Source organism: Callionymus lyra, chromosome 17 (assembly GCF_982586985.1).
Source record: "Callionymus lyra chromosome 17, fCalLyr1.hap1.1, whole genome shotgun sequence".
NCBI classification, from domain to species: Eukaryota; Metazoa; Chordata; class Actinopteri; order Syngnathiformes; family Callionymidae; genus Callionymus; species Callionymus lyra.
This window is the reverse complement of record NC_141834.1, coordinates 12032957-12045165: the sequence shown is the minus strand read 5'-3', so window position 1 is coordinate 12045165 and position 12209 is coordinate 12032957. Positions and strand designations below refer to the sequence as shown.

General features: G+C 38.1%; 3 protein-coding genes across 3 annotated transcripts; 2 read left to right on the top strand and 1 right to left on the bottom strand.

Annotated features, from left to right (window-relative positions):
- Positions 1-1133: 1133 nt before the first annotated feature.
- Positions 1134-2702, bottom strand: lamtor2 (late endosomal/lysosomal adaptor, MAPK and MTOR activator 2). Its single transcript, XM_087778895.1, has 4 exons — positions 2508-2702; positions 1948-2110; positions 1718-1807; positions 1134-1543 (listed from the first exon to the last, which is right to left on the bottom strand). The coding sequence occupies exons 1-4, from the start codon at positions 2573-2575 to the stop codon at positions 1487-1489; spliced, it is 378 nt and encodes a 125-aa protein (XP_087635021.1). The 5' UTR covers positions 2576-2702; the 3' UTR covers positions 1134-1486.
- A 58-nt stretch (positions 2703-2760) lies between these two features.
- Positions 2761-6768, top strand: LOC148062475 (uncharacterized). The gene is made up of 7 exons (XM_087778885.1): positions 2761-2997; positions 3648-3832; positions 3967-4068; positions 4766-4822; positions 4898-5104; positions 5275-5397; positions 6466-6768. Exons 2-7 carry the CDS (start codon positions 3656-3658, stop codon positions 6526-6528), a joined length of 729 nt encoding a protein of 242 aa, XP_087635011.1. The 5' UTR covers positions 2761-2997; positions 3648-3655; the 3' UTR covers positions 6529-6768.
- Positions 6769-7256: 488 nt separating this feature from the next.
- Positions 7257-10057, top strand: LOC148062474 (high affinity immunoglobulin epsilon receptor subunit beta-like). The gene is made up of 7 exons (XM_087778883.1): positions 7257-7397; positions 8169-8359; positions 8488-8607; positions 8827-8883; positions 9027-9227; positions 9444-9566; positions 9685-10057. The coding sequence occupies exons 2-7, from the start codon at positions 8183-8185 to the stop codon at positions 9745-9747; spliced, it is 741 nt and encodes a 246-aa protein (XP_087635009.1). The 5' UTR covers positions 7257-7397; positions 8169-8182; the 3' UTR covers positions 9748-10057.
- The last annotated feature ends 2152 nt before the right edge of the window (positions 10058-12209 follow it).

Genomic DNA, 12209 nt, shown 5'->3' with positions numbered 1-12209 from the left:
ATACACCAATAGTTACGTGATCATCGCCATTATGACCTATAGCCACATCTCTTTTAAACAATTAGAATTATTTCTATTGCTATTGTCTTTGTAGGAATTTCCTTTCGGCAGAGTTGTGCAGCATTGAACATTAAATGTATTTTGAGGACCATAAAATAATGCACTGACGTTGACTTCCAACTAATGTTATTCTGCTCCCTTTTGCATTGGATGGATCTACTGACTCCTTCAAGTTATTTGTGCTTTTTCTTAATTTTCTTGGTGCTTCTGTATTTGTCTTGACCTTTTAACTTTGACCATTTTTTAACTGTATTATTTGGATTGGTTAAGTGCTTTTTGTGACCCTGGTCTGAAAAAGGTGCATTACACATAATAATGACTTACTATAAACTGACTAAAACTATGTCTGCTTTATTGATCCGTGAGTTTATGATAATGATTATTACCAACTGTGAGTTATAAATAAAGCTGTGTTGTCTAAATTCTCTTGTGTTGTGTTTTTTTCAGAAAATATTAGCTTGTATCGTACTGATATATCTGGTAAAAACATTGAGATATAAAATTGTGTCAATATCAATCAGACCTAATCAACAACAAAATGGGAGTAAAGGAGTATTTTGGCAGATTTTAGAAATTCCATTTTCGACAATTTTGTTGTTTCAACTCCCTTTAAAGCAGCGTCGCAAAACTCAATCACACAATCCGCAAAAATATCTTCGCTTTCTAATTTGTGGTGCCAAAGAAAACATTTATTTACCAAATAAAAACAAAGGGAGTCTTGTTTTTGATTTTGTCTTTTCATTCTTTGATGCTTTACTGAGTTCAAGTTTCTTGTGTGTACATTTTTAAAGATGAATTGATTATTTTAATCTCAAAGGTCTTATTAAGACTTGCAACCAGACTTTCAAAATGTCAATTTCAAAAAGGTTGGTACCATTGGAAAACATAGCTTGTTAAACATAGAGACAGAAATAACGTTGTAATTATGTTACAATAATGTTAATCATTGTTAACCAATTAAAGTAGAAGAAATAGGCTCTACAATTATGCACAAGTTAAAATATTTATACTGTATATTTAAACAAGTTGTACTTGAGTGTATATATATACAGACCATGATTTTGACATGTGTATTATATTATTGTATTTATTGGCATTATAGTATATTTGACATATGTCAAGGGGCCGATGGATCAGAGCACATTATTAATACAACAGGCTGAGTCAGGAATGTTTTGGAAGAAATAGAAATGAATAGATAAATGTTGACTGATGTTTTATTTATTCCATTCACATAATATGCACACAATGAGATAAGGCTACTTGTTAAAGAGAAACATGGCGATGTGAAAGTGTTTGTTTTTCACAAATATTACAATTCTACGATTAGTCTCATGTTTTTAAATACACAAAGATTTGATGGATTTATATACAGTTGAAGGAACAACACGGGAGCGAAGAGGGCACGAGTGAAGGAAGGTTCCTGCTAGGATGCAGCCACTTGAGTTAGCGGTTCTTCCAGGTATTCAACCAGAGCTTCAGCCTGCAAACAAGAGCCGTTCTGCTTCATCAAAACTTGTGATTTTCATGACTTAAAAAACAAGCAACAAGAACCGAATAAAGAGATTTATGAGAAGATACAAAAAATGTTATAGGCTCTTCAAATATTCATTCAGTTATCACCAAGAAGTTATGAGTACATTGTTAAATTTCTCACCTTGGCTTTGAGCATTCCAAAGCCTACTGTCTGTTTGGCGTACATGCAGAGGAGCAGGTTTGCGACTCGTGTAATGGCCACTCGTCCTTCCTGCAAACCGGCACACTTGAAATGTTGTCAACATGCCTGTAACAACTTCATCTTCCAGATTGAAACTCTTACGAATCTACAAAGAACTGCTTCTACTATTGCGTGTAGACAGAGTAAAAAGAACGTTTTAGTCTACTGACCATGCAGTCCATCAGGATGAATTTAAGGTTGTCCTCGTTGAACGCTTGGTGGCCATTCTTGTCGTAGGCCGCCCAAATGTTGCTAGCGATGGCAGCCGTCACGCGGGCGTCCGTGTCTCCGTAGCCGGAGTACGCCAGAAGAGATCCTTCGTTATTCAGCAAGCTGGTGAACGAGAAGAAATAAAAAAAGGACAACATCTGAGACCACATTAGAAAACTAAATGTGTTTTTTATTAAGGTAGTCATTTGATACATAAAACTAAACAATGCAAGTTAAAGATCTAAAGGTTACAGATAAACAGTGGAAAAATATGAAGGTTACAGAGAAAAACAACTGAGGAACTGTTATGATAAACACTTAAGTGTAAAATACGTATGTCTCCTCTAAATAAAAACACATCTTTAAGAGAGATACATACGTAAAAATCTTAATTCATGAACACTTAAAATGCATAAATATAGAGCATTGTCCAGGCTGACATGACAAGTCGTGAATGTTTTCACCATAATATAACACAATGTTTGTGCATGTAGCTAGTAGCTATGCTAACAACACTTACAGCGTACTTTGGACTCCGTTTGTGTTCGCTTGGCTGAGAACCTGCGTCAATGCTTTTGGTCTCAACATCTCCACTAAATATAAAACTTTTAAACGCAAAAGAAAATGCTCTAATATTGGTCAACAACGACCAAAAGAAATACGAACAGCTAGTTCGGAGCCTCGATAGTCAGGTGACTTGAACTTCCTCTTTTTCCGGGAGAGCCCGCAATGCTTTGTGGGGGATGTAGGCGATAATACCAAACGCGTTCAACTTAAAACGTAAATTTAGTGAGTTGCTTGGTTTAAACCCTACACAAGAGCCACCAATGTAAGTCTTAGGGATACGTAAATGGTTTTAGTTCTTTTTTTTTAATGATTTTCCTCGTGGACTTCAATCGGCGAGTAAATAAAACATCACTTCCGCTCCAGAAGAAGCAGCAAGAATTCAAGTGCGCAGTTTTTTTTCCCACTTTTTTTCGAGGACTTTTTCCATTAACCAGGGTGTGAAGGTACGTTTTTGTTGCTTGGTATTTGCTACTCTTTTCAAGTTAGTTGTTTTATTGTTTCACTTTCCTCCAAACAGTAAAAAAAAACATCTGGAACAGATGAAGAAAAAAGTGACTGGCAAAGCGAGAAATGCATTTTAAATCAAATGTTTTCCATTCTACAAAAAATAAGCTTCACGTATACTTTGGTTTTATTCAACTGGCTACAATAAAAAGAAAGTTGATGGAAGGAGGTTAATGTTTATGTTGATATGGCGACCTATAAAGATGCGTTTCAGATAAGAAACGTTCAAGTACTATCTTGTCTTTACTTGAAATTACTTATCCTTTGTTTTACAGACAATTTGGTTGATATATATATATGTATATTTTTTGTTCCGCTGTTAAACTATTTTGGCTGCTTGTGTGAAAAACCCTTTCCTTTTAAATAATAATAATAATAATAATAATATCTATTTATATAGCACCTTTCTAGACCAGGGTCACAAAGCGCTTTGACAGCCATTCACACATACTTTTTTTTGTAGAACTAAATCTGAATTTTTTGATCTCCCTTTAAAACAGTGGTCATTGCTGCCTGATCTTTTTGACAAACCTCTATTGATGTCCTTGAAGTCAAACACGGATTCAAACCCTCTTATCTCTGTTTCCAGGTGTCAGGATGTCTATGACCATGTCCAGGGCTGACGGGCTCACCGTGGTCACGGTGATTTCCGACCCAAACAGTAGTTTGCCTCCGATTTGCCAGATTCTCAAGGGCATGTGCTACAACCCTGTGTGCTGCTCGGTGTCCGAGCACCTGATGAGACTCCAGGGATCTCGTCAGACCGTACTTGGGGTGAGTGACAGTAAATTGTAATGAATCAGGTCAGAAAAGAAAACACAAATTGTTTAAAGTTAAATTTCACCTGTGTTTGTTTAGGAAACACATGTACGTGTAAGTGTATTCGATGCACTTCATTGTGTCAACAGGTTCTACACATCATGGTCGGTCTGTTCAACATTGGTCTCGGGCCTACCATGCTCTCCACCCCCGGTGGCTCGGCTGGTTTTGCCTTTTGGTTAGGAGGAATGGTAAGAAATGGTGGAGACGGTCGTCCTTTGGCATGAAGATCCGAAGCCTTCCTCTGTGTGAATGTATACGATTGAATGAACGTTCTGAGAAGCACTTTGTGTATCGTGAGAGGTGCAAAACCATTAAAAAAGACTGGGATTAACGGTAGAATTTTCAATATATCTTGATGAAAACATTCAGAAGAACATCTACCCCCCCTTTAATCTCTGACTCATCATTTTAAAGTGTTTCAATGATGTTAACTTGAAAATATCACAATTTTATACATAAATATACATATATATGTATATATATATATATATACTGTATGTAGTTACTTCTCAGGTTGTATGGATTATTTATTAAATGTTTAAAATATATTTAAAAATTCCAGCGGTCCAGCATTTCTTTTTATTGTGGGCACTATTTTTTTTAAAAAGATCCAGATTTACAACGACTCATTTTTTTCTCCTGTTAGATTATTATGCAAATCATCAACTCTTTGCTGATAATCATGGCTGCTCTGGAGTTGTGTCTGTCCATCAGCTATATATATATATATATATATATATATATATATATATATATGTATGTGTGTGTGTGTGTGTGTGTGTGTGTATTACTTTAATATATAAGCAGGAGTGTGATTTTTAAGGGCGAGGCTTGAAAAATATTTTTGTGTATTCCTGAAAAGTAATATACATTTGTCGTTTCTAGTTCATTCTGTTTGGAATTGTTTGCATTCTGTCCGAGAAATTCCCAAGTCCTTGCCTGGTAAGTTCATCCCCCTGATCCACCACTAGTGTGTTTAGAGTGTTTTTGAATTCATCCTGCTCTCGTTTCTTTAAGGTCGTCCTAAATGTCATCCTGAATCTGTCTGGGATCGGTTTCGCGATCGCAGCAGTAATTCTGTACAGCCTCAACATAGCCACCACCACTTTTTGGTCCATGTGTGAGGAGGAGTTCTGGGAAGAAAGTCCCGGAGATGTGAAACCAACTACAGCTCAAAGCAGTCAGTTGATGCAGGACTGCCTCGAGGGGAAAGCTCAGCTCCTTGTAAGTCTGAAATAAACATCTGCTCCAGTTACTTCTCAGGTTGTATGGATTATTTATTAAATGTTTCAAAATATCTTCAAAAATTCCAGCGGTCAAACATCCTTTTTATTGTGGGCACTGTTTTTAAAAAAGATCCATATTTACAACGACTCATTTTTTTTCCCTGGTAGATTATTCTGCAAATCATCAACTCTTTGCTGATAATCATGGCAGCTCTGGAGTTGTGTCTGTCCATCAGCTCGTCTGTACTTGGCATCAAGGCTCTGAGGAAGAGAGAGGGTCGAGACGAAAAGGTAAAAATTGCACAGGTTAAATTCTGTTGTGTCGTCATTCTTCGTCCCACCAAAACAGGGGTTGGCAACCAAATAAAATTGAATTGAAAGATCCATTTGGACCCATTTCCTACAGGAATGAAAACCCTTGGAGCGGCAAAACCCGTTTGACTTTAAAAATTAAATATAATTCCATATAATGTTCACTTTCTCTGTTTTTTCCTTTATGCTATCTATAAATAAACTATAAATAAAATGTTAGTTAGTGATCGTTTAAATTCAAACTTCATGCAAAGCACTATGTGACTCTGGAGGGTTATATACACGTTAATATACATCCTAATAATTGTATCATCATTATTATTACATTATTATTATTACTATCATTTCAACAATGCAGGATGCACAAACAAAAGGTCATTAAAAAGGAAATGATTTGATATTAAACATAACCTAATTTATAATAATGTACACGTTTGTGATGTAGGCTGAAAGAAATTATGGTTCAGCAGGTCCATATATTTTTTTTTAAGGTTCTGTACAAATTTGAAATTACAATTTTGAACAAACTGAAGTAGAATACTATAACGCTTGTTGTTGTGCGTGTTACTGTTCCTTTTAGACTTAGTTAGTTCTGTGCTGATGATCGTGAAGAACTTTTTGTTCTCAAGTAACGTTACGAAATTAAATAAACGGTAAAGGGAAGGAGAGGTTTGCTCGTTTTTCATGCATCATTGGAAAAACCCTATGAAACATTTAAACAAAATTCCAACATTTATACTCCAAAAAACTCGGTGAGCTGCATCAGAGGGCTGAAAGAGCCACGGGTTGCGACCCCTGCACCAAAACATCACGTTACGTTCCACAAAACTGTAATTCTAGATTATTAAACAATCTAATATTATGTAATCTAATTCAGTTATGACGAACATTTGAAATATAATACATGTTTACGTTTTACTCTCAGCACGCTCTTAAGGCCAAATTGACACTTTTTGATCCCCCAAGAAGAGAATTTTGAGCAGCATGAAGACATGTACACAAAACAATATCATATCTTTAATTTCATTTTTTAAATTTTCATTTTAGGTCCCTGTTGATCGAGAAATATGCAAGAAACTTTTGGAAGAAGAAGAAAACCCCTCGCCATAGGTGGCAAAACAAAGAAAACTATGCTGCTTTAAATATAAACTCTGCGGTACTACATAAAGTACTTATAACATCATATGTTGTATGTAAAAGTTTCCTTTTTAAATGTGCTTATGAATGTTGAGAATGCATTTCCTCATAACACTAATCCTTCTTTGATTGGTTGTTGTTCTACTTTGTATGTTTAATGTCTGTTGTAAACACAAACAGGATTATTTCGTTAAATACATAAATTCATAATAACTTCTGTGTCATTTTCTTCTGAAAAGGTACTTTCAGACATCTATATTCAAATGGTTCGCGACAATATTACTACAGCCGCATGTCCCTTTTGAATTGGCTAAAAGTGTGTTTGATTAAAAACAAACAGAAAAAAAAAAGATATCTTGGTGACTAACCTAGATAGATGAACCTGCCCTCAAGTACTGTGGAGATAAAATAGTAAAATATTAAGCTGTCACTAGTCTTTCCCGTCTCCAGGTATGTCTTCGAACAATATAATGTAGCAAAAAATATATATATATACATAAAAAAGATGTGACATTTAAACGAATCGTATGATGATAAGTGAAGTGCATTTTCCCGTCTGTTGACTCGTTTAATGACAGGGTGTGACGTACCAGCCGGTTATTCAGCTTTTTATTAGTTTGAACAGAACGATTGGAGGAGGCGGATCTTTCTGGTAAAGGGAAGTCTCTACCTTCTCACTCGTAAGTGCGTAATTTATTTGAACATTTTATTCACTCTGTTTTCTCCGAGACTGGTTCTGTGCAGGTATTGACCTGATTTATTGTCTCTGTTTGTTGTTAAATCTGTGACTTTAGCTGCTCTTTGCTTGTTAGTTGTTCGAGTTTGTTTACCTGGCGCGACAGGTGAGATTTATTTTCTGTATTTCCTGGTTGAGGTTTAAAACTTTAATGTTAAATCCATGTTTTTTTTTTAAATCATCATTAAAGTTTAAATCAGGAAGAGATAATATAAGACTCGATCATAGGAGTCTTTTTTTTTATTATGGCTACAGAAACTGGAGTAAAACTATCCGATCATAGCCAAGGTGTTTATTTTGACAAATAAATATCGATCAATAATGGATTGAATAAAAATGTAATTCAATAGTTTTAACAAATCATTTCACTATATTTAACATTTAGTGAGTATTAATGTAAAACGAGACGTTATCTATGACGTTTCTTCCAAACCGAATCAGTGCTAATCTGCCATTACGCGCACTTTAAATTTAGCGTCGGACTGTGATCGCGGATGTTGACAAAAGGCGTGTTCCGTTTTTAATACTTTGATATAAGGTAAGGTAATGTAAGGTAAAACTTTATTGATCCCTCAGGAGGTCTCCTTCGGGAAATTGTTTTAAATATAAATAAATATACCATTATTCGACGATGGTGCTGAAATCTTTCAATGTTGTTATTTGCCCAGAGCTTCTGAATAAATGAACAGTCGTTATATTATTAGAATAATAACTAAGATGATGATAAATATTGCTACTAGTTTATATTCTTGTCACATTTGTCATCATCATTTGATGCAAGAACTATTTTTTTGAATGAACTAAACGACTTTTTTTTTTGTTGCCAAATTTGTGAAAAAGAAATCAAGTTGTGTCCTACACTGTAAATCTTTTTCAGTTTTGAGGATCAGGATGTCTGTGACCATGTCCAAGTCCGAGAGCGCCACGGTGTTCACGGTGACAGCCGACCCAAAGAGTAGTTTGCCTCCAATTTGCCAAATTCTGAAGAACTTGTGCTACAGCCCCGTGTGCTGCAGCGTGTCCAGGACCCTGAGCAGAGTCCAGGGAGGTTCTCAATCCACTCTGGGGGTGAGTGACAGAAACACATGCTCTGTAAAGACACACTTTCATCCAGCATGACAGAGAATGATGGACAACAGAAACCAAATCAAGGTTTGTTTATTTCAAGAACTTCTCTATTTGCTTGTTCTTGACAGGCTTTGCAGATCCTGGTTGGTTTGCTCAACATCTGTATCGGGACTATCGTGAGTCGCCTCCAAATTAATAATTGGTGGCAAATGGATGAATATGGAGTCGCTTATTGGCTCGGTGGATTGGTAAGTATGAAGAGCTGAACGTTCAGGAATAAATTACGTGTGGAAAAATGTTTTCTATTTCCTGCAATTTTAACTATTTTGATCATTTTAAGAGACCTGTAAACAAATAAAGTTTCCTGACCTAATGTTTGACCTTCATTATTTCCACGGCTGTTTTCTTTCATAGTGAAAATATAATCTTCGCTGCAATTAGTTGATCATGATTTTCTTTCTTTAAAGTTCATTCTGTTTGGAACCGTTTGCATTCTGTCCCAGCGATTTCCAAGTCCTTGTCTGGTGAGAGCATGTTGAACAAAAGTACATCTGCATCGTCCACACTGATGTGTTGCAGCTTGTATTTGACCATTAATACAGTCATTATTTCATGGAGATCTTTTGTTCGACAAACTTCTTTGACTGCCTTTTTTTCTCCCTTGAAGGTCATCATCAATGTGCTTCTGAATCTGTGTGGAGTTGCTTTTGCGATTACAGCAATAGTTGTGTACAGCATCAACATGGCACACATTGAAATTTGGTGGTTGTGCAGTGACAATTATGACTATTGGGGAAACCACCCAAGAAATGTAACTTCACCCAGTCGTCTGAAGAGGAACTGCCTTGATGCAAAATATATCATCACTGTAAGTGTGAGATGAACAGTTGGTGTTCGTGTTTCATGTTACAAAGATTTATGTTCACATATTCAAACAACTTTGAAAATGTTTTATCGACTCATTATTTTGGAGAAGCGGGTGAATTTAAGGTTAATGTCAAAATCATAAATTTTCATAGTTATTTTCTGTACTCGTTTGATGTACACAAAAAGAAGAAAAAAAACAACCTCTTTGTCTCCATAGATGGTTGCGTATGGTCTCATCGCTTTGCTGATCATCCTGTCGGCTCTTCAGTTGTGTCTGTCCATCAGCTCTTCTGTGCTGGGCATCAAGGCTCTGAGGAAGAGAGACAATCCAGAAGTAAAGGTAGATACTGGTCATATTTTAGTGATCAACTCTTCCTGCTGTTTTTGTTACAACATCTGTCATCTGTGACATGTATGCCTTAATGGCAATATTTAATTTGTTCTGATTTTCTTTGAAGGCTGACGTTGATCCAGAATTCTGCAGTCCTCTTCTGGAAGACAAGGATGACTCCACCGACTGAAAAAGAAGGATGTACTTTACTGATCTCTGCTATTTTCCTGGGATGTAATTCATTTATACAATCACGGCGTGAAGAGCCTGATGGCAAAGGTTTTAAACAGTAATAGTTGCACTTGTTTTTGCTTGATTTGTACTGATTTTGAGTGTAAAGTACTCAATCGTCTTGTAATACCTAAAACAGGAACCTTGTTTTCAAAATGAATATGAATTGTTCGGTTTAATCATTTGTGTGGAAATTATTATATTTTACAACCCTGGTACAGGTGGTGGTATGTTTTCTTTCAATAAATAAATATACATTTTCAAAAGTCTTTCCTGTGTTGATATAGTTGAATTTGATCTTATGTTGGAAACACATTTGGGTTCAAAGTTTTGGACGAGGTTAAGTAAATGTTGAGCTGCTGACTTCACACGTTGAATTTAGTTTATCTCAGAATAAAGCCATTTCTCCCTCAGCAGAACCAAGTCATTTTCTGAATGTTCTCGGCGTCCTTTAACTGAGAAGTTTAATTTGGTAAATTAAAATTAGAGCAACATATCCGGTTCTGCTCCCGCTATTTCCGGTGATGTTCTTAAAACAGCAGGGTAAACTTTTCCCTTGGAAAATGTACATCGGTATCAATGTGTCGGTAATTGATTTAAACAAAAAAACAACTTTGCATTTGAGAACAAAACTTTTTTCAGCCTGTATGTCGTTTAAAAAAAGTGTCAGTTAAACTTTTGCTGTTACTTCCAAGAAAAAGGCGGATCTTTCCAGGAAAGAGAAGAGTTTCTATTCCCGTTCATTAAGTGGCAGTTTATTCGGACACTTTATTGCGGGCGTTTCTGTGCAGGTATTGAACTTTTATTGGCTTTGTTCAGTGTGACATTTGTTCATCTGGTGCGACAGGAGAGATTTTCTTTATTTATTTCTTGGCAGATCTATAAAACTGCGACGCTGAATCCATGTTTGTTATCAGAATTTAGGTTTGGAAAATATTGTAGCGACTGGTGCATTATTTATTATGTTAAATAAAAGGCACCTGTCTGTGGCAGTGTGGAAAAGACACCCTTGTTCTCTTTGCCTGACCCTCACTGAAACTCGCTACATTGGTGTCAGAAGTGGGATTTCTCTTGAACAATAGACAGAGAAATCTACGAACTTGAGCGAGCAATTGAGCTAAATCTTGGGCTCCAGCGCCAACACCGTCCTCCACTGATGGAGAAGAGAGCAACGCCAAAGATGACTACCGATCGCCCCCTGGTGGCTGGAGGAGCCCGGCTTCTGATGAAAGACAGACCTGATGGAGAAAGTGCCATACGGGAACATCGCCCTCTACTGGAAAAGAAGACCGGAGAAGAGGAGCCGCCTGCGCACTGCCCCTTGGGGGTAGGGAGGACCTGGCCACCGGCAGATCGAAGATTGGATCGGCATTCTCTACCACCAGAAGAGTGGGTTGGAGCAGAGGAGCACCTGTTGGCGGAAAGAACAAGACTGCATGCAGATGATGGCCCGGACACAAGGATACAGATGAGTACACCTCCACACAAGCCAACGGTTAAGCTGCCCAAGTACAATGACTGGTACCACTTGCGCCATACCTGGCACAGGTGCAACTAACAATGCGGCATAATGGGTGGAGCAATGCTGAAGCTGTGACCCATTTGGCTCTGGCTTTGGAAGGAAAGGCGACACAAGTGCTTCTAGACCTAGCCCCAGTGGAAACCATCGACTTCCATAACCTGACCACCGCACTTCAGAGACGGTTTGGCCAGCCGTGTCATGCCGACCAGAGCAGAGAGCAGCTGACTAGTCGCCATCTACAAGAAGGGGAGAATTTGGGCACCTTCGCCGCTGACGTGCAGCAGTATGCCCAGCAAGGCTATCCGCATTTCAATGCTACATCCCAAGGAGAACTAGCACTCCACGCTTTTCTACGAGGGCTGGCACCAGAAAAACTACGACAGCATGTTCGTCTCTCCATGCCGGTGTCCCTAACCGAGGCACTGAGGGAAGCTGAACGAGCACAAGGGATCTTCGCTGCTCAACATACACCATCAAGGGCTCCTGGTCCACGGGCGCAGGTCAGGATGTTGGACTATGATGAAGATGTTGAGGAGGTCCGCCTGTCCTCAGTGCCGCCACGATCCAGACGACGACCCCGTCCGACAGATCGATGCCTTCGGTGTGACCAGCTCGGCCACTTCGCAAGAGATTGCCCTGCTCCGACCCCTATTACCAGGGTGGTGGGAAACTGCAGTGGAGTGGCGCAATGAGGGACCGCCCACTCCAAAATCCACTTTCCCTCCAAGGCAGATGGACATTGGTTGGACGTTGTGGACATACACAAGGATTGTACCTGTACTGCAAACTGGATGGTCAGCCATGTCAAGCCTTGGTGGACACTGGGTCCACCATCTCTTTGGTCCGTCCAGGCACCCTCCTTGAGGCCAATAGCCGAGTTTCCGAAATGTGGGCCCCAA

Bases quoted from the DNA above. Each gene is read 5' to 3' on its own strand.
- lamtor2 (XM_087778895.1), bottom strand. From the start codon at position 2,575: ATGTTGAGACCAAAAGCATTGACGCAGGTTCTCAGCCAAGCGAACACA. The intron at 2,111-2,507 runs GTAAGTGTTGTT...CTCGTTCACCAG, and splicing joins AACGGAGTCCAAAGTACGCT to CTTGCTGAATAACGAAGGAT. The intron at 1,808-1,947 runs GTCAGTAGACTA...GCCGGTTTGCAG, and splicing joins TCATCCTGATGGACTGCATG to GAAGGACGAGTGGCCATTAC.
- LOC148062475 (XM_087778885.1), top strand. From the start codon at position 3,656: ATGTCTATGACCATGTCCAGGGCTGACGGGCTCACCGTGGTCACGGTG. The intron at 4,069-4,765 runs GTAAGAAATGGT...TGTCGTTTCTAG, and splicing joins CCTTTTGGTTAGGAGGAATG to TTCATTCTGTTTGGAATTGT. The intron at 5,398-6,465 runs GTAAAAATTGCA...TTTTCATTTTAG, and splicing joins GAGAGGGTCGAGACGAAAAG to GTCCCTGTTGATCGAGAAAT.
- LOC148062474 (XM_087778883.1), top strand. From the start codon at position 8,183: ATGTCTGTGACCATGTCCAAGTCCGAGAGCGCCACGGTGTTCACGGTG. The intron at 8,360-8,487 runs GTGAGTGACAGA...TGTTCTTGACAG, and splicing joins GTTCTCAATCCACTCTGGGG to GCTTTGCAGATCCTGGTTGG. The intron at 8,608-8,826 runs GTAAGTATGAAG...CTTTCTTTAAAG, and splicing joins CTTATTGGCTCGGTGGATTG to TTCATTCTGTTTGGAACCGT.